At 40.6% G+C, this 25,119-nt stretch overlaps 1 protein-coding gene, 1 long non-coding RNA gene and 7 other non-coding genes across 9 annotated transcripts; 8 read left to right on the top strand and 1 right to left on the bottom strand.

Moving 5' to 3' along the window:
* Positions 1–734: 734 nt before the first annotated feature.
* LOC115589766 (tripartite motif-containing protein 2-like) lies at positions 735–17,695 on the bottom strand. Its single transcript, XM_030430910.1, has 14 exons — positions 17,469–17,695; positions 10,163–10,970; positions 9,873–10,021; positions 8,678–8,858; positions 8,324–8,583; positions 8,100–8,238; positions 7,813–7,998; positions 6,665–6,860; positions 6,402–6,505; positions 6,139–6,306; positions 5,813–5,981; positions 5,322–5,392; positions 5,068–5,208; positions 735–4,979 (listed from the first exon to the last, which is right to left on the bottom strand). The coding sequence occupies exons 2-14, from the start codon at positions 10,259–10,261 to the stop codon at positions 4,827–4,829; spliced, it is 2,016 nt and encodes a 671-aa protein (XP_030286770.1). The 5' UTR covers positions 10,262–10,970; positions 17,469–17,695; the 3' UTR covers positions 735–4,826.
* Positions 17,696–19,165: 1,470 nt separating this feature from the next.
* Positions 19,166–22,989, top strand: LOC115589139 (uncharacterized). Its single transcript, XR_003985488.1, has 9 exons — positions 19,166–19,456; positions 20,072–20,156; positions 20,384–20,486; positions 21,295–21,362; positions 21,590–21,665; positions 21,887–21,965; positions 22,181–22,245; positions 22,507–22,569; positions 22,819–22,989. It is a non-coding gene; the product is annotated as an uncharacterized LOC115589139 (long non-coding RNA).
* Positions 20,216–20,308, top strand: LOC115590656 (small nucleolar RNA SNORD14). Its single transcript, XR_003985807.1, has one exon. It is a non-coding gene; the product is annotated as a small nucleolar RNA SNORD14 (small nucleolar RNA).
* On the top strand, positions 21,132–21,224 carry LOC115590649 (small nucleolar RNA SNORD14). The gene has a single exon (XR_003985801.1). It is a non-coding gene; the product is annotated as a small nucleolar RNA SNORD14 (small nucleolar RNA).
* Positions 21,422–21,514, top strand: LOC115590648 (small nucleolar RNA SNORD14). Its single transcript, XR_003985800.1, has one exon. It is a non-coding gene; the product is annotated as a small nucleolar RNA SNORD14 (small nucleolar RNA).
* Positions 21,722–21,814, top strand: LOC115590651 (small nucleolar RNA SNORD14). The gene has a single exon (XR_003985803.1). It is a non-coding gene; the product is annotated as a small nucleolar RNA SNORD14 (small nucleolar RNA).
* LOC115590650 (small nucleolar RNA SNORD14) lies at positions 22,018–22,110 on the top strand. Its single transcript, XR_003985802.1, has one exon. It is a non-coding gene; the product is annotated as a small nucleolar RNA SNORD14 (small nucleolar RNA).
* Positions 22,340–22,432, top strand: LOC115590655 (small nucleolar RNA SNORD14). The gene has a single exon (XR_003985806.1). It is a non-coding gene; the product is annotated as a small nucleolar RNA SNORD14 (small nucleolar RNA).
* LOC115590652 (small nucleolar RNA SNORD14) lies at positions 22,650–22,742 on the top strand. The gene has a single exon (XR_003985804.1). It is a non-coding gene; the product is annotated as a small nucleolar RNA SNORD14 (small nucleolar RNA).
* Positions 22,990–25,119: the final 2,130 nt, after the last annotated feature.

Below are 25,119 nucleotides of genomic sequence, written 5' to 3'. Positions count from 1 at the left end.
TCTCACAAAAGTGGTGAAAAAGTGACAGCACCAGTGACGGCAATAGAGACAGCATTAGAGATAGCGAGTTTTGAGAGTTGAGAGATTTGTGGCATTTAGTTTAGCTTGGAGTGTAAAGTGAAGTGAATATTTAGATTTGTTCATAAACCAAAGAAAAACACAATCTACATGACACATTTAAACAGCAAAACTGAAAGCTGTAAATAAACTTGACAGGACAGGGGAAACTCTCCAGAGGAAAAATAATTAAAGGTTTAGCTTTTTCATATAGTTACAGTTAATTTGATGTGTATAAATACCAACCAACCTTGTGAGTAGAGTTTTCCTTAACTCTGTTTCCTCTGCATTGATGAAGCTGTGTCCCTTTGTTTCTGCCCACAGATTGCCATACACAGGTGCCCTGTCAGAACATATAGTTGATAAAGGTTTGTCTTATGTATATGTCTGTTGAAAATAAACACACATTTTGGGTTATTTGCATGATCTATGTGGGATAACCCTCCTCACCCTGTCTAGCTGTGGTAGATTTGTGCCCACTGACATTAGACTGCACAGCAGCAATGGAGACCAAAAACTGGAAACATGCTGATTAGCCAGTTTTTTAAATGGGACTTCAGTTGAGATAGTGTTGAACAAATATGGCACTTTCCAAAGCCACTGATGTTAGGATGCAAATGTCAGCAAAACACCTTTCAAAGCACAAATGTTCACAAAACCAAACCACAACAAATGGCTGCCATTTAGGAATCAATGCTTTATTTCAGTGTTGAGCGTGTGTGAATATTAAAGAGACAGTCCATACCAGTGAACAGACATGACAGATAGTAAATACAGAGAGAGAGAAAGAGCAGGCAAGTGACACTGTAAGAAACTATCAGCTGTGTTTCAAAGCACTACACATCCATTTGAGGAAAAAGCAATGGTACACATCAAAGCCTGTTATTGATTAAGGAATTTATACTTTATTTTCACATTACGACTGATAAAATAAATTCCATACATCATATTCCCTTAAATGGATGTGTAGTCTACAAATCAGCTATTTGTTTGGAGTTCTATTGCATTCATTCAACAAATAGCTATTTGTTACATTTGCAATAACTTTCAAACCAAGATTACTGAGAAGGCAATTCCATCATATCAACTTTGAAACAACATTCATATGTATTACTGACATTAAGGCTGAATGTTCAGCAAACAAGGCCCAGATTAATTTAAGAAACACAACCTGGTTTTGTTGAAACAATCAATAATGCCAACAAATCCAAAAATGTTATCCCAGCTCAGAGTCAATGAGCAAAATTTGAGATTCAGACACCGTTAGGGGGAAAAATGAACTCCTGTTTGGGACATTGACAACTCACATTTTGAACTGCTATTTTTATTGAACATGCACTTATCATATTGATTTTAAAAACCTATTTTGCCTTGCTATGTGTAACAGAGACTGCAAGCATTGTTAGCATTCATCATTGAAACCCATGGCTACAATTAACCAAAATCCTCTAAGTTAGCTTAAAACTATTTGAACCATTTGTTACAACAAAAGAAAAAAAAAAGTACTTGATCCTTAAATATACCTCCTGACTTGGACAGCTGACGGTTTAAACGTTTGTTCACTGTGCTGTATTCTTAGCTACAGCCAACATATTAGCTTTGTGTTAAAAGTGTCCATTGGTTTCAATTAGAAATGCAATACTAACAAGCTAATTTTACTGACTGGCTGGTGTGATTATTTTTCCCCCACGAAAACTTTCATTTAACAAAAAAATTATCAAATGAATGTTAAATGCTGATTTGTCCACTCACAACAGTCAATATAAAATGTATCAAATACCAACAATCATAGTTTGAGTCAACACAACAGGCGAAATGTACAAAAAGAAGAAATATAATGGGCACTTAAGAATGTCAATGCACATGGTGGAACACAATCAAATGGCAATATAGAAAGATTGAAAATGATGAAATAAATAAATGGACAAATAAATTAAAATAACTGACTCAACGTTTACAAAAACGTTTCAGTTGTAAAACAACATATTCATGATATTGACTTTCTCACTTCCTGCTTCAATAAATAGAGTGACAGACAACATCATGTTAATAATTGAAAGGACACCACTTCCTCTACCACAAGCATCTGTTAGTCGACAACGATGTTTTCTGTTTATTACTATTGAAGATTAAAGTGACCAACTGAATTGCGATGTGATTTAAGTCCTTATCTGTTTAATAATTAATGTAAATGCTTTGTATCACTATCACCACTTACACATAGCGCTTTTCCAAAAGTAATTTGTAAATGCTTTGCAGTGTCTCATTTGTCTCATGTCCTTTGCAGTACTTAACTTCACTGTAAATCTTTTTAGGAGCGGGTGAACTGTTTGTAAATGTTTTAAGTGGTACATTTGATGTCAACAATCACGTAATACAGAGGCATGCTTCTAGAACAATGAGGTATTGTCCGATGGGTGATGACAGAACATGTGGAATTGTACAAGCGAGCGACAGGACTTCCTGGAATTCTAGAATCCTTGGCAATATGACGGAATGAGTTGAAAAATTCTAGAATGCCCGTCCCCCGGGCAACTTGCTTATTGAGACAGCGAGCAGAAGCATTTTTTTTTTCCCCACAAGACCGTTTCACCTTGTCTAGCCTGACAGCTGTGATTGGCTGGTACCATTGATTTACCCGCAAGTTTCCTGGGGAAGAAACTATGGGTGAAATTTTGATGCTCGGCAGAACTAGCATGAGTGACGACGTATCATAATAACTAACGCACTTTCACACATTAAAGGCTTTAGAAGCATTAGCTAAGTGGGCTAAGCATAAAATAAAAGTGTGCGTAGTAGTCACTCAGTAAAGTTCCTAACCTCACTCTGCATGAATGAATGATATACCATTTCTTCCTGGGTACGGAGCCCACTAAGTTTCCCCCACTAGACCTGGAAGTTCACACACGGACCACAAACTTTTCACTGCGATGTAACAGTTTTTCACGCTTTTCTTAGTTTGAGCAACATTTCACAAATATACAACGTCAATAAGCGAACAAGTGCTTAAAAATGTTAAATGATCCATACTGAAACAAATCATGATCTTTTCAGAAAATGAATTACTAGTTTTGTCACCTAAATCAAAGCAAGTAGTTCTTTGTCTAGCCTGACTGATAAAACCGTGAACATATAAATCAACCCTGGTCTTCTGGGTTAACGTCAGATCCGGTCACAAGGACTCATAAACGCAACGAGTTCAAGACAGTCATACCACAGTACTACCAGCCAATCACAGCACAGTACTGTCTTGCGACTTGGTGGAACAGTCTTGGGAAACAAAAAATGATGCAGAGCAGAAACTGTGTAAAAATGTTACTGATTCCAAATATGTTAATGACTGAGCATTTTACATGATATTATTAAAGGTATTCTCACAAATATATAGGATAGATTTATAGAATTTTTTTCTCCTTGCAACAGATTTCTGAGGAAAAATATATGAGCACTCAAACCAAGCATAGATAGACAATGCTGCTCGTCAAAGCTACCATGTCAATCAACCAAATCGATCAATCATTCAGTCAGAATAAGAATCAAGCAACCGTTTCTGCTAATGAATCTATTGCCTAAGACTTGTAAAGAATACTAGCATATGGCAAGAAAATAAGAAACATTCCATATTCAGACAATCTTAATGTACAAACAATGGACAACAGGCTAAAAGTGGCCCATGTCTTAGTTTCATATGTGATTAATGACCATCGCAGAGTGAACAGTCAATGGAAATTGGGCTTGGTGAGGTTGCCCTTTTCAAGCTTGCTTTATATTTACAGATTTACACGTTTACTACCACTGTGCTCTGCTACTGGACCAGTTTTAAGTTAAGTGCTTTGCTCACAGGCGCACAAAGAAGCAAAGAGTTGGTAACTAATGTTAGCTTCCAATTGTTAGAGTGGATCTTTGTGTACAAATGTAAAACTAAGGTACAGAAGCCATAAGGGAAGTCTGTGATAATGACCTGGATTAGTAAATGGTGTCAAACCAAGACGTAGACCTGTTTTAGCTCACTGGCCACTATTTTGTCAATACACAGAATAAGAGAAGGCAGAACATTAGAAAACATTTAATCTTTCAATCCAACCTTTATGCATTCATCCATGCCTTTAATACTTCTTTGTTCCATCGATCCGTCATTCACTCCATTGTGGGTTTAGGAAGCAGTGGTTTCTGAAGACCTTCTCTTCATTGCAACCTTTACTTGTTCTTTTTTACTTTCCTTTTTTAAAGCCTTATTGAATCCATTCTTCTACTAATGCCAAACTCAGAGAAAGAGGGACTTCTGGAAATTGACATCATGAATTAGTCATTGCATAACTTTTTCTTTTTTACTCCATCCTTGCATCACTCAGTGTTCCATTATGCAATATTTCTCAAACTTGGGTCTTGAATCCAACATTTTTCCATACCTCGTCTGCCAAAATCATCATTTCATTTTTAGAATTTAAGAGACTGTAGTTCAAGACCGGTGTTTGGCCTACCTTTCTTTTTATCCATGGATTAACTTTTGATGATCTTACTTGATCAAAACCATTGAAGATGTCAAAACTTGATCCGATTTTTTGTTGTGGTTTGATGTAATGACAGCAAATCCTTTTTCTTCGCTTCCTCCTCTTCACCTTAATCCTCCATCCCTCCTTCTATCTTTACAGGCTGTGGTTCATGCAATCATTCCTACAGTTTGACATCGTGCACCACATTTTTCCTCCACATCTGCTCCCTCTGTCCGTCTCTCCTGCCTTTGCTTCATTTCTCCGTCCAAGCCTTCATCATTGTAGGTAACGGTAGACTTTAAAGCAGTGGTTGCCAGAGTCAGCCACTACCACATGTCCATCTGAGGTCAGAGCTAGACCTTGGGGTCCGTACAGAGGGTCCGCTGATGTGTTGATGTAGGAAAGGAAGGAGCCACTGCCGTCAAACACCTGCAAATATTGGAACAACAAAGATGTATTATGATGACTGCAAAATCACCCCCAGTAAGGGGCTTCTGACAGTTTGACGCTGCAGTACCTGTATTCTGCTGTTGCCCCAGTCAGCTACGATGATGTTACCATTAATGTCCACAGCTACGCCAGTGGGAGCGTTGAACTGTCCATTCCCCTCACCGTTAGAGCCAAATTTCAACACCAGCTCTCCCTCGGGGGTGAAAACCTGACCATGACAGAGAAAGAAAACGGTCATTGAGCAAGAAATTGACTATCTAGCTGTTCGTCTGGAACAAGGGAAACATATATAAAGGTAATGTTCAGTCAGTGAGACCTCACCTTGACAGAGTGGTTATGGAAGTCAGTCACAATGATCTCATTGTTTTTGTTCACTGCTGCAAAATGTGGACCTTCAGGACAGAAAGAACAAAATCAGGTTGTGCAATCAAGACTTCAGCCAAAATCTTCACCTGCTTTCAGCACTTGTCCACATAGCATCTCTTTCTACAAGAAAAGCAATGGCCGTTGATGGATTGGGCCAGTATGAGCTTTCCACTACATTTTCTTAAGTACCACGGTGAAGGATGGCAAGTCCCACCTGATCTAATATATAATTGGTTGATCGAAAAAGATAGAAGAACACATTGTGGACACAGGCCCTGACAGACTGACACTAAACTGACACTTCATCATCAACTACTTTCAGTCTTTGCATTTAAATGGACGATTATAATTTAGTCCAAAAACATTTCAGACTGGAATATTTGTCAGTCTTATTCTTTGGCTTTTTATTCATCTCTGGAATGTCTTTGTCCTGAAACAAATTCTACCTGCAAATTGCTTGTCACCGTTGCCTCGACTACCAAACTTAGCGATGAGCTTGCCGGTCAGCTGGAAGATGAATACAGTGCATGCCTTGTTGTCAACCACGATCACATGACCATTCTGGTCCACGGACACACCCTTCGGCCCCATCAGTCTACCAGAGCCAAGCTTTGCCTGATGGATGTGAAAAACAACAAATGATATGTAAGAACCAGTCAACAAAACACAACAACATTTTGTTTTCATGTATTAGAAAATCTATAGGCATGAAAATGTCCTCGAAAGGAAGCCGTCATCGTTCAAAAGCTCCAGCCCACATTGATGCACCTACCTTGAACTTGCCCTCACAGGAGAAGATGCTGACCCACTTGTTGTCATAGTCAGCAATTATAATGTCACCGCTTGGGTGAACAGCCACACCTGTGGGACGCTGCAATTGCCCTGGTGACCGTCCACGCACTCCAAAACGACTCTTGAATTCACCCTCGTTGGAGAAAATCTGGAGTGGGGGAGGTAGAGACATGATGCATAATCCAAGTCCAAACCTTCAAACAGCCAGTTGAAGGTGCGAGGACCAGATAAGTCGTCCTTTACCTGAACACACTGATTGTTGCTGTCAGCAATTAGAATCCTGCCGCTGGAGGAAGCAGCCACTCCTTGAAGGTTGGTGAACTCTCCTTTATTCCTCCCCTTCGTTCCTGAAGAGAGCAAGAAAAGCAAAACAATCAAATTCAAGCATCTGCTCAGACTACCATTCTGGTTTAATCTTTAAGTCTTGTACCAGTTTATCTTAATTAGGTGCAATAAAGCAGGCACCTGAATCTAATGGTGTATTTTGATGATAACGAATGTCTCACCGATCCTAAAGATGAGGTCATCCTCAATGGGGTTTTGGGTTTTGCGTCGTGGGGTGCCGAGTGCGCTGCTGGCTCTCTTTGAGCCCTTCTTCTTCTGTCCAGGAGACTTTCCTCTTCTCTTTGCCCCCTCAGAGGAGCCTGTGGATGGGGTAGCGTAGGCTGCTGAGTTGGTTGCTGTGGTGGTTGAGGGGGAAACCTAGAGACAATGATATAAGGAGAAAACAGTTCTTACAAACAAGAATTTGGGATTTTTTAGTAAATATTAACTTGAAAACATTTAGTACATGTTCTTTACCCAAGGTTGGGCAGGGGGCACCACGCCCATGCAAGTCAAGTTAGTTGCTTGACTTATGTTGCATGACCACTCTTTATGATAAATGTTATTGACTGCACATTAATGTAACCTGTGGACCTGTTTCCTGAGATGTGAGGTAAGTTAGCAAGCCAGCAGAAAGTTTAAGAGGGAGATTTCCCTTTGAACAAGATACATGTAGTGCCCCAATAGTATTGATGTCATGTTAACTTTCTGAAGGGATCAGTATGCGCACGCGAAACTGCCCTCATCAAATATCTTTCTAACATGCAATAGAGAGAAGAACTTGTGGGATCAGCTTTACAGTAGGATATTAACTTTTTTGGCATGTAGTCCCACAGTGTGAGGTCATAATTACACTCTGAAGGGATCTGTATGCTTGACTGAAAATTGTTGCCAGATCATTAAATAAAGTTGGAAATATCATCATCAATTCTCTGTCTGATGTCCAACTGAGGGCCTGCATCCTTTTCCGTAACTTTAACTGTAACTTCTTCTTTTTCCTTCTTCTTCTTCCTTCATACCCATAAATGGGTGCAAAAACATGAATGCCTTTGGGTACAATTATCTAAAAGTGTGTGTTGTTGTTCTCACAACTATTTTTTCTTGCCTGTGTTTATTACAACAAGCATTTTACCATGCCTACCACTGTGAACGTTATTAAACATGTTTTTCTTTGGATGTAGTTGGACGTCCCTTTTATTCATGTCTACCATCGCCTAATGTCTACTTCACAGTTAAGCTCTACAGGAATCCAATGAGTAGTTGTCCAAGGGTTGGGTCAGTAAAAATAAACTCTCACACTTTTTTATTAAATTCAATTTCCTCCACCCACCTCGACTTCTGTCTCCGAGACCCTGCTGACAGTCAGTTTGAAGGGACTTCCTTTGATGTGCTGGTCGTACAGACGGAGAGCCAATGAGAAGTCACCTTCTTTTGGCACTATGTACACAAACTCATAAGTCCCATTCTTGTGGTCCACTATTTCACCATCCACTATGCTGCCATCTGGAGTGAAAACCTGGATTAACAAACGTAAACACAGGAAATGTTTAGTCTTTTTTTGTGGAAGTGTTTACAGAACTGCATCACATTTTATCTGAGTGGATGCTTAAAACGAACCTCCGCCGACAGGATTGCATTTCCACTCTTGCAGGCTCCACCTGACTTGTCTCTTGTCACTATGGTAACTGAGGCAGGATGTCCCACAATGCACTGCTCCAGGCCTGCGCCCATAGCCTCGCTCTGGCTTGCCACAGCACTGATAAAGACAAGGGTGGAGTTAAATCCTCTTAAGCGCAAAAGTGCTTTTTGATCTTTAATATTCTGTGTCAGCATGCTCTCACCTGGTTGTGACAATGGTCCCCAGGTTGTGTATGGACTTCCTGAGCCCGTCAGTCTCCATCACCAGATCCAGCTGGTCGTTCTCCTCTGGCTGACATGGCAGGCCAAGGCAGGTTAGCTCGCCCAGCCTCTCCTGGAGCTCCTGCTCAACCTGCAGACTGGCCACGCACGCCTCCCCAGCCAGAGCCTCCTCCGACTGGGTACAGGAGGCCATGATGTCCCCCTCTCCCCGGATGAGGTTGTCCACTTGGGCCTGGAGGACCTGGAGACACGACATAAAATGTTTTTGATGTGTTGTCTGATGTTATCTATCTCGTGAAGCAGAAATCTTGTTCTTGCCAAATCCTGCAGCTGACCTTCTGTTTGAGCCCATATGTGACTTCCAGCTCCATCAGCAGAACACTCTTCCGGACGTCCAGCTGCTTGTGCAGATCCTCGAAACTCGACTGGATGTCCTCTTCGATGGAAGCTCTCTGATTGGTCAGCTGTTGGAGGATCTCCTTAACGAAGGACAGGGTGTCTGAAATCTGAGGGAGTCTGGGGCAATAAACATGAAGGGTAATGAGGACAAAAAGCTTGTACAATTAATTTTTTATAATTGTCATTCATTTACAAAATGACAACACCATAGCACACACCAGGGGATGCTTTGTTGTTGCTTGTTTATCTCATAAAATATTCATGTTTGTAACCCGGAGTGAATATAAGACTGTTTAATAATTTTCTTTATTTAAAATTTAAAATCTTCCACATCCTGATGAATCACTAATGGATGGATGTAACAAGCATGCAAGACACACTGCATATGTTTGTATGCTTGATCGCTATCTACATCAGTATTTCTCATGTGGTGTCCTCATTGCTCTAACAGCCCTGCACTTCCCTGACTGTCCACCAGATGTCAGCCTCTCCTTTTTCACTCCAACACATGTCACATTAGTAGCTGTGTTTCCCCTGTGTGCCCTTGTACAACGCTGGATTGTAGGCATAACTGAGTCATTTACTCGAGTACAAATTTAAGGTGCTTTTGATTTACTTGAATATTTCCATTTTATGCTTCTACTCTACTCCAGTCCAGAGGTAAATGTAGTTTTAAGTTCACTTCAAAAGACATGATCAGTAATTCAAATATGATGCATTCTTACAGTTGAAGTAAAGGAAATAACAACTTTATTAACATAGCACCTTTAAAAACAGAGTTTACAAAGTACTTTTTAAAGACAGAAACAAGCCCAGACGAAGTAGAAGCTAGAACAGAAAAGCCAAGAAAACACAACATATATGAATAGATACAAGTTGTGATCACAAAAGTGGGATTATAGACAAATAAAAAGGATAAAAACAATGAAAAGCAACATCATGTTCAATAGCATGTCATAAATGTGGCTTTCTAATAAGTGAGTTCAATTCAAGTTAAAAAATAAATGACTGATTCTACAAAGCCTGACAGTATCTACCCAGGTAAAAGCAAAGTCCTCTTCCACTATGAAATGTCTAGAAGGGCCCCAACCGAGGATGAAGTCGTAAAAATGGCTTGTTAACCAAGTTTACCTGTTCTGGACGGTCCCCAGCTTCTCCTGCAGGCTGCTGCGGTGCTGCTCCAGGGCCTGGCTGAGGGCCACCTTAGGGTGCTCTTCATGCTCCGACACACAGTCCTCACACAGCGCACACTCGCAGGCCGAACAGTACAGGTCAGCCACCTGTAGATGAAAAGGTGAGCGTAGGTGGCAGAGAAAAAGTGGACACACTTGAGGTAACCTTCATCAACAGTCTCAGTGTTGGATTTAAGCTTTTTGCTGGTTGTCATGTGTGTGAATTGGCTGACGGATACATTTTCCTACCTTCCCTGCATGTTGCGGGCAGGCGTTTTTGCCGGGCGGAGCCTCCAGGACGGTGCACTCCTCACTGCTGCTATCTGGGGAGTGTTGGTGGGCCTCCATCTGCGGGTGGCAGCCTGGTGGGGGTGAACCTCCGAACACACCCCTTATTCCACACGGCAGCCAGGGGAAGGGGCTGGATGTTCAGGTACAAGGTTTCCTACTGTCTGCTTGTGTGGGCGCTTCAGTAAACTCCTTGTTTCACACTTTATTCCATTGTGTGTTTGAGAGGAACAGGCCAAAACATTCAAACAAACTCCTTATGATGACCTCTGGCACGAGGTGGATCTCGGGATGAGCATGGCTTTTGCTGTCTGCCTCTGCAGCCAAGAGGAAGGGCTTAACATCACACACACACCTGTCTGGAGCCTGCAGTCAAATCTGAGGGATTAAACATCCATGTACTCCAGGATGTTTCCACACACTCAGGAAAAAGTGAAAATCAAAGAGATGTAGGTCTTCTTTTTCTGTGATTCTAATGTTCAGTCATCCACCGCTGTCAGGGGCTTTAATTCCTTGATTTCTCTGGCACAAAGAGGGAGGGATAACATTTCAGACATGCCCCGTTATTTGAGCCTGTGGTCCAGTCCTGTCGGATAAAAAGGCGTAAAGGGATCCAAAACTCTGCAAATCTTCCAATTACACCGCCCGTCTGCTTCCATGTGTTTGCAATATACCAAAAAGTCAACCCTCTTCACGTCTGATTTGAGGAAAAAGAAGCAGACGTTGGCGTTGATTTAATTCACAGAGAGTTCAGACTGAGGACAGTTTCCTGGGGAGAGAAGAGAGGCGAGGATTAGGTGGAAAAGCAGATAAACATGGATGTTTAAAAAAACTTCTTGGCTGTGTTGTTCCCTGCCATGCTTAGCGAGTGTTTTGTTTAAAAGAAGGGCTTCCACCACAGGAACCTAATTTGATTTAAAAAGATGTTATTTACACCCTCGACACCGGGGTCAAACTCATGCAACCGCTTTTAACTTAGCGTGTGAAGATTACAGGTTACAGTGAAGATTTAAGTAAATAAACAGTGTAATTAACATCTTTAAAAATCAATTTGGGAGCTGTATGGAGCCATTTCATGTTTTCTTGGCTGTTTTTTTCTGTTTTAAAACAAATTGGCAGCTGCTTCAGTTGTTTAGCAGAATGCTGCAAACTCCAGAACTGTTTTGTGGACTACGACACTTCCACTTGACTTTGCATTGGATAGTTGGTGAATTGTTCCTTCAAGTGGGAGTTACAGAAGAAAGCATGCAACAGATTGACCAACAACTAAGTTGTATATAATTATGTGTAAATACAGCTATCACAAATATCAGCCGACTAATTTGCCAAATCTTTGCGGGTCTTTCGTCTCCAGTGGGTCTGCAGACGGTGATAGACTGAAATGTTGTGACTGACTGAATGTTCTGGGCACTTTGTACCAAAAAGTTACCACCAAGATGGATGCTCTCTTGATGTCGGGTGCTGTTGATGAGATATAGAGCAAGAGCAGGCGTTGATTTTGACTTCATGGCAGCTTTAAATATTTGCTGTTTTCTCTGAGAACTTGACCTGAACACTGTTTTAAAGAGGACAAGAGGAGGTCATTGAATTTTGAACGTAGTCTATTACTGTTTCTTGTAAACGTGAAATAAAAAGACAGTTGAGGTTCATTAAAAAAAAAATTTCAAACAGTGCCTTTAAGCTGCAGTCCCTTTAAACACCACTAGAGGATTCAGACTGCTGGAAGGTGACTGGGAAAACCCCCGACTGCATCACCCTGACGGTGTTTCCCCCAACTGACAACTGCCTAATATCGAAATCTGACAATGTGATATTTTTTGTCTTCAAATGTGTGAGATTAGTTGATAATAAAGTCAACAACGTGAGAGACAACTCATCAACAGATTGTCTTCCCCACTACAGGAATGCCCATACGCTCCATCCAGGTGGTGCATTAGATCCCTGCACGTCCCTAATTAACTCCCAGACGGTAGAACACTCTGCAGTGAGGCGCAGATACAGATGGAGGTGGGGGAGGTGGAGGGTGGAGGGCTGCGCTGCATGTCGGACCAACCGAGGGTGGTGAATGAGCAGTACGATACCAATAAAGAGCTTGTAAGAGCAGAAATGTAGGTCACCAAAATGTCTTCAAAGTGATGGGAGAAAAAAAAGGGAGGCTGAGGTTACCATGGCGACAGACTGCATGGGGAGGGGTGAGGAAGAGACAACAGAAAGTGAGGCAGTTGTGGTCCCTTTAATCCTAAAAAATCCTAAATTTAACAGTGTGTGTGTGATGATTCACAGTGTCCCAGTTCATGAAAGACACACAGACGTGATGAGAAGGAGACCCACAAACATCTGTAAAACAAATTTCAGCTTGATCAAAAATTTGTTTTTGTCAAGTATTTCCAGGTTCTTTCATCAATTTTCTTTTACATTTCCACACTTTTTGAATTATATAATATGTGAGATTTCTGCATTAAAAACGTCTAAAAATGACTTGACATTTGTTATTTATTTTATCGATTTGTGTACTTACATTATCCCAAACCAGAGAAATCCACAAGTTCACTTAACAGTTATAAACACTCGTAAAACACAGGTTCCTCCAACAGCTGTATGACTGATATGAGGTCTGCAGAGCGCTGCTGCAGTCAGGTTGATAAATAGGAATGAAGATAAATCCATTTCTTAATCCCAAAAGTCAAAAAGTCATCTCTGAGGTGTTTGTTCCTCCAGGTGTTCTGGATCTGCACCAGACTCTTGAGTCAAAATAGTTACACAAGCAATACAATATATAATAACTGTTAAAAGGTTGCTTTAAACTATATGTGACATTTTTATATGTTTACATCTACATTTTGTTTTATGTATTTTCTTTTCATGATATTCCTTTTTTTATATCTTTAATATGTTTTTTCAAATATTTTCTATAAAAGGTGATTAAAAGAGTTAAAAGTCATTTAAAAGCAACTCAATCAAAGCAAAAAACAAAACAAAACAAACATGAGTAGTGAGGGATCAGCTGTGGACTTCATTTAGTCTATTTTTAACATTCGTAGACGAGGTAAAGTTTTCTTTATATTACTTGTAGTCTCGATCGCCAACTCACTCATGGACGTTAAAGCAGGCGACCAAATGAAATGTTACCATATGACACATCATTTATTTTTTACATTTCTAGTCCTGGAGTGGACGTTGGGAGTAAAGTATTTAATATTCAATCTGGTATCTCGTGTTGTTAGTCTTTCTCTGTAAATTAATTATGTCTACGTATATAAGCAGCACTTTAAGTTACACTAAAGATCTGCTGTGTGAACATCACCTTCTTTTTACTGTTTCCTGTTAAACCTTCAACATTTTCAGCCGTTCTTCTCTCCATCACATGATTTCCTTTGTGTTATTGTTTCACGTCTCCCTTCCAGACAGTATTTTTTTTATTTTTACCACATCTGTGTGTAAAAATATGAGCCCGACATACGGCTGAATAATTCATAAAGGGGAGGGATTATGGTTATGAGTTGGCTGTGATCTTGTTCATAATCCTGTTCTAACACCTCCCCCCTCGAAGACTCTGTTCAGAAAACACAACCTTCCTGACACCAGAGTGGCCTCACACACACACACACACGCACACACACACACACACACACACACACACACACACACACACACACACACACGCACACACATGGATTTTTTAATCTTATTTTTTCAGGAAAATTCCTTCTACACTCCCAGAACTGCAGCACCCCCACACTTCATTCAAGGATTCACTGCAGTACAGTGCTGCAAAGGATTATGGGGTAACAGTGAGGCTCTATTAGCAGGGTGTGTGTGTGTGTGTGTGTGTGTGTGTCAGGGCCTTGTGATTCTGTGGTGACTGTTTGTAACTGTCACTTACAGAGCGAGAGACAAATGAACCCTTTCTGTCTTCCTTCCTTCCTTCTTCCTTCCCTCCCTCCTTCCTTCCTTCCTTCCTTCCTTCCTTTCTTTCAACACCTAAAAATGATGCAGCCTGATTTGAAATTTGGGCCCAAACTTTTAACCGCGTCCTTGTTCCCGTTATTGACCTGATATAGGACACGTATGGATGTTGAGCCGAACGTCTGTTCCCCATCTGCCACAACAGATCGATCCCCACGGTTTGGGGAAGGTTCAGTTCTGCAGGAGGCATGCAGACTTCAACACACCATCGTAACAACATAAAGAACAAAAGGTTCACACACGAAGAATAAGATTGAATTTAACTACTTTTTTATCAGTTCTTGTTACTTCAAAACTTCATGTGTGAGTTCTTGCACTTATGACCGATAAAAAGTAAGACTGTTAATGTTGGACTCCTTAAAATGTTAATTGAATAAAACTCAGTGTCTGAAACAATTTGTTCTCTGCGTTTTCTCTAAGATCAGTAATTACCTCACTATTTAGTGGGGTTTTTGCTAGTCCGCCATTCCCACACATACAGTGGGTTCACAGGAAAGATGCTGTGTGTAATCAAGTGTAATTTGAGCTTTGTGTTTCCAGAGATGCGCCTCATTAGCGCTACATTGAATTCTGGCTACTTTATGCAGATCAGGGGCGTGCAGCGTGACACGACACCTCTGATAGTTCTTGGAAAAATATTTTAAAAATAAACATGTTCGAGTTCAAATAAAGACAGACTATTGGAGGCTAATTTCTCCCTTAAAATGTCTGCAGAAATACGGTGCAGAGCTGTTTTTGTAAAATAAGAGAACATTTCCAAACAAGCCACCCATTAAGTGGTGCTCATCCAATCAGGTGAAGCCAGGGAGTGTTTGCATGGTTGAAGGAGGCTGGACACGTACTTTTACTGCTAATGCTAAGTTTCTACTACTGCAGCTTCACATTAAAAGCATTCAACTCGAGGAACACAGGGAATCTTTTATTGTGAAGGAGTCGCAAGAAACACAATCTGTTTCTCAATGATTCATCAAAAATGCTTCCACAAAACAACAAACAGTTCTGGCATTTTTTTTGTCAGGACACACGTTTTTATTTTTGCTATGAAGTCACATCAGAGTTGATGTTAATACTGACTTATGTCTTTAGTTTCAGGGCAATAAAATTAACATTAATCTGCTATTTCTTCTCTGTTTAATCTTGTGGCACCTCTTCACAGCGAAACATCATTTCACATTTTGATTTGAGACGAGGATTCTTACAAACTAAAACATTATTAGCTGATTGGAAACCTACTCACATCTTCTCGGCTCAACGGACCAGACTCTGCGACGTCATCCTGAGATTCTGTATTTAAAAAAATCCCAGACGCTCGATGAGGATCAGCTTCAGGGGAGCGGTATGTGTACTCGAGGCTGAACTGCGAGAGTCAAACCAGTTTCTGAGGAGCTGGTCAGTGAATCTGCTGTGACGTCACAGTGACAGACGAAGATACAGCTGAGGTATACTATACACACACACACACACACACAAACACACACACACACACACACACACACACACACACTGGTAATCTGATCTCATTCTCTTCATTTTCCCATGGGAAAGTTCACGGACACTCTGTCTCTCTGTGTCAGGTTTTCTGTTTTAATCACTCGCTCTTCCTCTCCGGGTTCAGAATCTATCTGTCTGTGTTTTGGTGACGTTTCTTAATACAGATTAACACTTAATATTGTAAGTATGCAGAGTCTTCATGCTAAGATATCACCAGATTCACAATCTACATCTCCATCAGGCTTTTGTTCCACTATGAGCCCAGTGATGGCTGGTCAGTAGAGGGCGCCAGGACGCTGGCCCTCCCTCTGCCTGCATGAAGAAGAATCATGCTGGATCAGACTTTAAGAAATCACTTCATGGTGTATTTCTTTTTAAATTTGCAGTATAACGTGGAAATCTAATACTCGTTTTAAAAAAGCTTTGTTGTTTGCTGCTGTTGACCTGCGTGCAGCCAAAGTCATCTAAAATGTGACTGGTCATCAGTGCCAGGACTTTCCATCATTTGGTTTATGATTTTGTGTCAATTTCATAGTGGATTGCATCTCTGTGGTCGTCCTGTGTGTCTTTGTGGTCGTTCTGTGTGTCTTTGTGGTCGTTCTGTGTGTCACACACACACACACTATTTGTGTGTCTTTGTGGTCGTTCTGTGTGTCTTTGTGGTCGTTCTGTGTGTCACACACACACACTATTTGTGTGTCTTTGTGGTCGTTCTGTGTGTCTTTGTGGTCGTACTGTGTGTCTTTGTGGTCGTTCTGTGTGTCTTTGTGGTCATCCTGTGTCTTTTTGTGGTAATCCTGTGTGTCTTTGTGGTCATCCTGTCTGTCTTTGTGGTCATCCTGTGTGTCTCTGTGGTTGTTCTGTGTGTCTTTGTGCTCATTCTGTGTGTCTTTGTGGTCGTCCTGTGTGTCTTTGTGGTCGTTCTGTGTGTCTTTGTGGTCGTACTGTGTGTCTTTGTGGTCGTTCTGTGTGTCTTTGTGGTCGTTCTGTGTGTCTTTGTGGTCATCCTGTGTGTCTTTGTGGTCGTTCTGTGTGTCTTTGTGGTCGTACTGTGTGTCTTTGTGGTCGTTCTGTGTGTCTTTGTGGTCATCCTGTGTGTCTTTGTGGTCGTTCTGTGTGTCTTTGTGGTCATCCTGTGTCTCTTTGTGGTCATGGTTTCTTGTGTCTTTTTGGTACATCTCCAATCTCGTTGAGGTCATTTTGCATTACTTAGTGCTCATTCTCTGTCTTCATTTGGTCATCATGTGTCTCATAGTAGTGGTTTGATTGACTTTCCAACAGTAAATGTGTATATCTCATACAGAGGCTCTGCTCTCAGGGCCTCCTGACCCCTCCAGGCAGTGTGTCAGGGCCCATCCAGTACCTATAGCTACAAAAAATCAGGGTGGAGGAGCCCAGTTTCTGTTCACAGAAGTGACGTACCTCCTGTTACTGTTAGCACACAGGATGCTAATGTGCTGTACTCACAGGCCTGACACACACACACACACACACACACACACACACACACAGACTATTTGCTCTGAAGCTGAGATGGATCAGTCTGTTCTTGCGTTTGTTCATTCATTCGTACTCCACCCTCGTTCATCCTGCAATCTGTCCATCCTCATGTCCTCCATCACAGCTCCCTCCCTCCCTCCCTCCCTCCTCCATCCCTCTCTCTCAGGGAGGCACGCCACACTACAGATGCTGCTGTCATCCCCAAACATTCCTCCACCCATGAATCCATCCATCCATCCTTCTCTCCATCCATTTAATCCATCCATCCACCCCTCCACCCCCCTAAAACAGAAAGAGAGCCAGCACTCACCATGTTCCCCTCAGTCGCAGGTGATCACTGAGCTCCTGTTTTCCAGCCTGAAGCCATCGCGTCATGATAGCGTCTTGTTTGCTCCCTCTGCTCTCCACTGAGTGTGTGTGTGTGTGTGAGTGTGTGTGAGTGTGTGAGTGTGTGTGAGTGGGAGGGGGAGGATATCATCGTCACGGCAACACCAGCAGCTTGCAGCAGCAGCAGCACCACCAGGCCGAGGAGGAGGAGGAGGAGGAGAGGGGGGATAGAGGGAGGAGAGGAGGCCTCGCTCCAGCATCCACCAATGAGGAGCCAGAGGAGGGAGACAGGAGAGAGGTGATTGGTTCATCCGTCTGTCAGTTAGAGTAGTGTGGGAGTATGACTCTCTCTCTCTTTCTCTCCTCGTTTATCTTAATGTCTCTCTCCCCCTTTTTTTAGTTTTCACTTGTTCCAAATTAGTTTAGTTTTTGTTTCCTTCTTTTATTTAATATTGTGTTTTTTCTGCTAAATATGTTGTGCTGCTAAAGTTCATGTGAAAAAAATTGTTATAGTTACTAAATACTTACTACTAAATACGTATCAGTATTTATTTTGATTATTTATATATATAATTTGACATGTGTCTTAATAGCAGTGATGCAATGTACGTACTCTACTTGAATATCTTCACCTTCTGCTTATTTATACTTCCACTCCACTACATGTATCTGATTACTTTAGTTAGTAGTTATTAGTCTATTTTTATCAGTTCGACTATCTGTTGACTGTATACATTCATGTGATTTTTTGTTTAATTTACATACATACTTAAGTACATTTATTGCCAGTAAATTACTTTTTACATTTAAATATCAATCAGATACCATAAAAAAGTAAAGATATTGTGTCAAAGTAAAACTTTGGTATAGGTGAAATCACCCATCTAAATAGTACTCGAGTAAAAGTCTTAAAGTATCTGATATTAAATGTACGTCAGTATAGAAAGTACAAGTAATAGTCAATGATACATATATTTACATTTCGTTATATTGGTTTTTTTATGTTATCATTGCAAATAAAATGAATAAATTTATAAAAGTTTTACTTTGGCTCTGATGCAGCATGTAATCTATAAAGTAACTAGTAACTAAAGTAATCAAATAAACGTAGTAGTAGAGTGAAAAGTACGATATTTGCCTCCATAATGTGGCGGAGTGGAAGAATAGTGACTTTAACTTTATCCAAAATAATACTACTGAAGAAGAAGGAGGAGTAGGAGAAGGAGAAGTAGAAGAACAACAACAACAACACAAGGTAGAAGAAGAAGAAGAAGAAGAAGAAGAAGAAGAAGGAGGAGAAGTAGAAGGAGAAGTAGAAGGAGGAGGAGAAGAAGAACAACAACAACAACACAAGGTAGAAGAAGAAGAAGAAGAAGAAGAAGGAGGAGGAGAAGGAGAAGTAGAAGGAGAAGTAGAAGGAGGAGGAGAAGAACAACAACAACAACAACAACACAAGGTAGAAGAAGAAGAAGAAGAAGAAGAAGGAGGAGGAGTAGGAGAAGGAGAAGTAGAAGAACAACAACAACAACACAAGGTAGAAGAAGAAGAAGAAGAAGAAGAAGAAGGAGGAGAAGGAGAAGTAGAAGGAGAAGTAGAAGGAGGAGAAGAAGAAGAACAACAACAACAACAACACAAGGTAGAAGAAGAAGAAGAAGAAGAAGAAGAAGAAGAAGAAGAAGGAGGAGGAGGAGAAGGAGAAGTAGAAGGAGAAGGAGGAGAAGAAGAAGAGGAAGAAGAAGGAGGAGGAGATGTACAAGAAGAAGAAGAAGAAGAAGGTATGTAAACAGTACTTGATATCACAGTGAGTACTGAACAGTTCGCCCTCCGGTCCAGCAGGCGGCGGTAAGGCGCCATTAACCAGTTTACCAGCCGCCATGTTGGCTCATAAAGAAGCGAGCGGTCGTCCGGACTCACTTTACGCCGCGGAGGAGTCGAGACAGCAGGAGGGTCCAAACTCTCCTGACTTCAACGGTAAATATACTTTTAAACGACTCTTTACACATCAAATAGAAGCTTGTACGTGTTGACAACAGCTTGTAGAAGGTAAAGATGGCGACGTGCAGCGCAGATGGTGAGTTTATTTAACGGATGGTGTTAGATTTGTTTCAGAAACAACGCCTCTGCACACGTTGTTAGAAATATCACTGTTGGTGTCTTAACGTGTTAAGAGGTCAAAATGGAGCTTTTACTTCAGTACAACCACATTAATTAGTAACAGATTAAAGCAAGACCTCGTGTTTTTATCGTAGGTGATATATATTACATATAAATGTAGTTGTAGGTGCTGGAACTTTCCAGAAGAGATGAAGCCATAAAACACACAGCAGTGTTTGTTTCTGTAGCTTCTAGCAAAGAACACGTGGACTTAAATTCAACAAGTATTGTGAAAAATCAACTCTCATCCTTTGAAGTCACTCTTGCACATTAAAGTGCTTTATAGAGAGGAAAATGTATAAAGGAGGTCAAGATATGAACAAGATTACTGTAAAAGACAAACAGTGACGTTATGTATATAAATGTGGGTCACTTTTCTAAGGAATAACTGGCATTTAACTGAATTTAATAACTTATATATTATCTTTGCAGGTTTTAAAAATGTTGCATCTTTGGCGCCCGTCTGGTCTGATGATGCCGGCGTCACCTCGGAGCTGTTGCCCACATGTTCCAGCAGGTAAGAGATGGTTTATTAAGATATTTTCCCCCCTAACTTTCTGAACCACGTGTCCTTCTACGCTGTGATGACATTATTTCCTGCCATTCGTAGTTTCTACCAGAGGTCGAAAGACCAAAGATGGTCCAAACCTTCCTTGGATGTCTGAGCGTGTTCTTTAATTTAAAAGCTGTATTAAATGATGAGCTCCTACATGGTTATTAAATCTGAAGTTTGCTTGTTTTCAGGGGGATAATGACCTTCAGGGACACCGTATAGAAGCTGTTCAACTAAGTCACAACGGACGATGCGACGCTGAAATGAATCCGCTCCACTGGACCCTCGGTACCGGTGAGCTGATGAATATATTTACTGGGTTTCTGTGATTATCAAAATGAAACTACAGTGAAGTAATAAAAGTAGATGCTGGTCTGAAACGATCAGTTGATGGAAAGAAAATGACTTGCCAACTATTTTTATGATTTTAATCATTTCAGTCTTCCAGTTTTTATAACAGATTATAACAGTATATTTTTATTAAGTGAAAGCTGTTTTTGTGCCAACAATATATCAGAAATACCCCAAAGATCCTCCTTTAAAAAAAAGTTAATTTAGTTGCACCAATACATTTTGATGTCAATGAAAAGTCTAAAAAAAGGCGAAGAATGCCAATGAGGAGTCCTACGTGATGTCTTTTACCCCCTGAACAGTCAAAAATATTACTATTACATTTAAACTTGTATAATCCAGAGAAAGGAGCACATTCTCTGTATTTTATTCTGAACATGTACCAATAAAACCCAAAATAAGATGAAAATGGAACAGAACCTATGCAACAAATTCAATAAAAAACAGGATTTAGTTGATTATGAAAACTAATTTGAAGATGTCACTGCAGACACATGTTTAACGGTGTATTCCTCTCTCTGTTCGAGATGATATTCTTCAAATGATCTTTTGATATGCGTCCCATGATTGTAGACTATTTGCATATTTTCGCTGTGATGACATTATTTCCTGCCATTCGTAGTTTCCACCAGAGGTCGACAGACCAAAGATGGCCCAATCCTTCCTTGGATGTCTGAGCGAAAAATAAAACATTGTAACGTGTCTCCACATGTCTCTACTTTTTAGATCTAACTTTGTGTTTCACTCTCAGGGTGACGTCTCGATGTCGTGACAGTCAGACATCGTCAACACTGATGACAATCACGGTGCATGAAGCTGGTATGTTTCTTTGATTACAATCTTTTTTTAAACTAGCTGCTATAAGATGTTTAGTCCCGTCGCTGTGATGACATTATTTCCTGCCATTCGTAGTTTCCACCAGAGGTTGAAAGACCAAAGATGGCCCAATCCTTCCTTGGATGTCTGAGCGAAAAACAGCAGTGTGTAACTTGTCTCATAACACTTTTTTGCCTTTTTTAAACGTATTTAATCTGTGTCACTTTCAGGGTGGACATCTTTTGAGGCGACAGTGCTGCATCCATCAAAGTTATGGAGTGATGTCGATCAAAGCCTGTGAAGCTGGTACGTATTTTTATTTCATTTCCTGCAAAAGCTGCTGTGTGAAATGTTTAGTCCTGTCGCTGTGATGATGCTTTTTCCTGCCATTCGTAGTTTCCACCAGAGGTTGAAAGACCAAAGATGGCCCAATCCTTCCTTGGATGTCTGAGCGAACAATAAAATATGTAAACTTGTCATTTCACACCTCACTGCTTTCAGATCTCACATTCTGTCTTAAATTTCAGGATGAACATGTTGGTGATGACAGTTCAGCATCCTTCAAAGTTTGTGTCGGAGTGACGGAAATCAAAGGCTGTGAAGCTGGTATGTATGCTTTCAGATTTACAATAGCAGTAGCTGTTCTGCTTTCATCTTGTCGCTGTGATGACATTATTTCCTGCCATTCGTAGTTTCCACCAGAGGTCGAAAGACCAAAGATGGCCCAATCCTTCCTTGGATGTCTGAGCGAACGATAAAAATCTGTGAACTTGACACGTCTCTTAGCTTTTAGATCTAACTTTCTCTGTCTTAACTTTCAGGGTCAACATCCTGCTGGCGGTGCCATTGTCCATCAAAGTGATGGAAATCGAGGCCTGTAAAGCTGGTAGGTTCCTTTTTTTTTTTTTTTTTTTTTTTGAAAGAATAAAATCTTCCCCAAGTAAATGCTCCATGAAGTTTATATTCCTGCTTACAACCAGTCGCTGTGATGATGCTTTTTCCTGCCATTCGTAGTTTCCACCAGAGGTCGAAAGACCAAAGATGGCCCAATCCTTCCTTGGATGTCTGAGCGAATTCAGAAGATGTGAATAAATCAAAATCTTGTTTTAAACATCTCAGCTAACTTGTCATTACTTGTCTCTTTCAGGGTGAAAGTCTCTACTATAGAGTGCTTCATGATCTCCAGTGTCGTCTTGCTGCTTCTTGTCTGGTATGCATTTTTACTTTGAACAATATATTTTAGTTTGAAAATCCGATCCAGCTGTAATGTACAGACTGACAACCTACAGTTCGCTGTGATGATGCTTTTTCCTGCCATTCGTAGTTTCCACCAGAGGTCGAAAGACCAAAGATGGCCCAATCCTTCCTTGGATGTCTGAGCGAACTCAGTTCTAGTTGCAGCTGTAAGACCAAAATGTTGACCTGTTGGTTAATATACATTATTTCTTTCCTCCCACAGAAAGAACATGAGCATGGAGCGGCATTGATTTCTCTTCAGTCGATTCAGGAGGATCTTTTCATCAGTTTTTGTATGCAGAGTTTTTTTTTGTTTGCTGCTTAAGTAATACAGCTGAAACTGTTGCTAACCTGTTGTGTCAAACCCCAGTGAAATAAAAGGATTGAGTGTGAATTTTCTTGTCTACGTTGTTTTTTACTTGTGAAATTTGCCATTTCTGTAGGTCATAAGTCACAAAACTACCATCACACTACACACACCACAAGTTATGTCGTGACCTGAAAACATATCGACCAGAACATAAATTTGCTTATTTCATTTTGTGTGTGTAAACTGAATACTGTTATCAGATATTCAATAACTTTGTCTCCTGCATTATTTACTTGCAGTGAGTTGTATTGAAGTGGTGGGAACAATTTTAACCTGTCTCAACATGTGACTGACTGCTGGCAGTATAAAAGGTTTATTATGATGCTGGAGATGATGAAAGTGGGGACAGCATTGCACAAACACTTGTTAAAAGAAATAGAAATAATTAATCTTAAAATAAATACCTTTTATGTACCTCAGCTCAAGATTTTTGTATTGCAGAAAAGAAGCTCTGTGGCAAGTTTATGATACTTGTGTATGAAGCTAACAATGATGCCATGTTGGCATGGTGTTTAATGTCTCTTACAACCTCTGTGGTCTCATTTAGCTGCCTTGTTTTTTGGACTCATAGGACACTTAATAATTTCAACAGGTCTTAATTCAGACATGTAGCTGAAAACCCATTCAAATTACCCACTGACTTCACAATGAGGGAAATGCAAGTTTAAAAAATGCAACTTCTGGGTTTTAGGACTCATTCCTGCAGGAATCTACCAGATGATGTACCATAAAATCCAGTTAGTAAGATGTTTGCAACAAGACACTCTGATTGTAGCCTATAGTATACTGATAACTAGAGGTCAACTGATAGTGGATTTTTAAAGGCCGTTATAATAAAGATGGTTTGGAGCAGGAAAAAGCCGATAGCCAATTAATCAGCCAATACCACTCACCATCACCCCCCCACGGAAAAATTCAACACTGTTGGAAATGAACAATCTTTGACTTTATTAGCAGCACCTGTTTTACTGAACAGCTAAGTCAAAGTAATAAATATCCAAATATATAAAATCTCCAAGTGAACATCAAACTCAAAGTAATAAATACCAAAATAAATATATAAATCTGGAACTGAACATCAAACTAACAGTAAAGAATCTAGTATGTAAAAGAAAAAGTCAGTTGGAGTGGGAGCTATTTCTTTCCCTCAAAGTCAGTAATCCCAGTTGAGAAGCCTGATATTGTAATGGAGGAAACAGAGCTTGTCTGCATTCTCTCCAGAAAGGCGGCTCCTCCGCTTGTCATAGAGGATCCCCACCTTGCTGAACACTCGCTCACTTGGGACGGTGGAGGGTGGCAGACAGATATTCAGAATTCAATTCAAAATCCTTCTGTACACTTTCAAAGCTATTCACAACCTCGCCCCTCCTTATTTGTCTGATCTCCTTCGCATCTCCAATCCAGCACGCTCCCTCAGATCCTTCTCTTCCCTCCGCCTCACTATCCCCCCTGTACACCTCCGCACCATGGGGAGCCGAGCTTTCAGTCACTCTACTCCCCAGCTTTGGAACTCCTACCCGACATCTGTAACACCAACTCCCTCCCTGCTTTCAAAACCAGACCCAAAACCCACCTGTTTAAAATTGCCTATTCACTCCACCCCTAACTGTTACACCGCCCTACCTCTATTGTTGTTCAATTTTGTTGCACACTGTATTTTCACTGATGTTTTTGAAATGTTGTTAATTGTATGTTTCTCTTTCTTTGTATTTGGATGTTTGAATGTTGTCTTATTGAATGTTTTAAATTGATATTTGTTATTTTTATTTTTTTTATCCATTGTTTTTTTTTCTGATGTCCCTCTGTAAAGTGTCCTTGAGTGTCCTGAAAGGCGCTTTGTAAATAAAATGTATTATTATTATTATTATTATTATATTTTCTGGCCAGCACAGCAAGTCTTTGAAGTCTCGCCTCATTTCTCTTCCACCACTCCAAATGCTGGGTACTCCTCTCAACCACTGGCAATTTCAGGTAACACTCCAGCTCAGTGTCGAAGCTGGACTGGGCTGCATCTGTGTGGTGAGCTGTTCTAAGAAGTTTAGCATACAGTCTGTCCACAAGAGTTGGAGGGGGATCAGTCTGGAGTCTCTTGTCTTTTTGCTGGATCCTCTGCTTCACCAGTCTCTTCCACTGTTTTTGCCATGTCATGTGCAG

The sequence above is a fragment of the Sparus aurata genome, chromosome 10 (genome assembly GCF_900880675.1).
Source record: "Sparus aurata chromosome 10, fSpaAur1.1, whole genome shotgun sequence".
Lineage (NCBI taxonomy): Eukaryota > Metazoa > Chordata > Actinopteri > Spariformes > Sparidae > Sparus > Sparus aurata.
Note: the sequence above shows the minus strand (reverse complement) of the source record. Positions and strands in the feature narration are given on the sequence as shown.

What these genes read in the sequence shown, in the direction of transcription:
- LOC115589766 (XM_030430910.1), bottom strand. Translation starts at nt 10,261, where the DNA reads ATGGAGGCCCACCAACACTCCCCAGATAGCAGCAGTGAGGAGTGCACC. An exon ending in ATGCAATCCTGTCGGCGGAG is followed by an intron (nt 7,999 to 8,099) that starts GTTCGTTTTAAG and finishes TTGTTAATCCAG; the next exon opens with GTTTTCACTCCAGATGGCAG. An exon ending in CGGTGACAAGCAATTTGCAG is followed by an intron (nt 5,393 to 5,812) that starts GTAGAATTTGTT and finishes TCTGTCCTGAAG; the next exon opens with GTCCACATTTTGCAGCAGTG.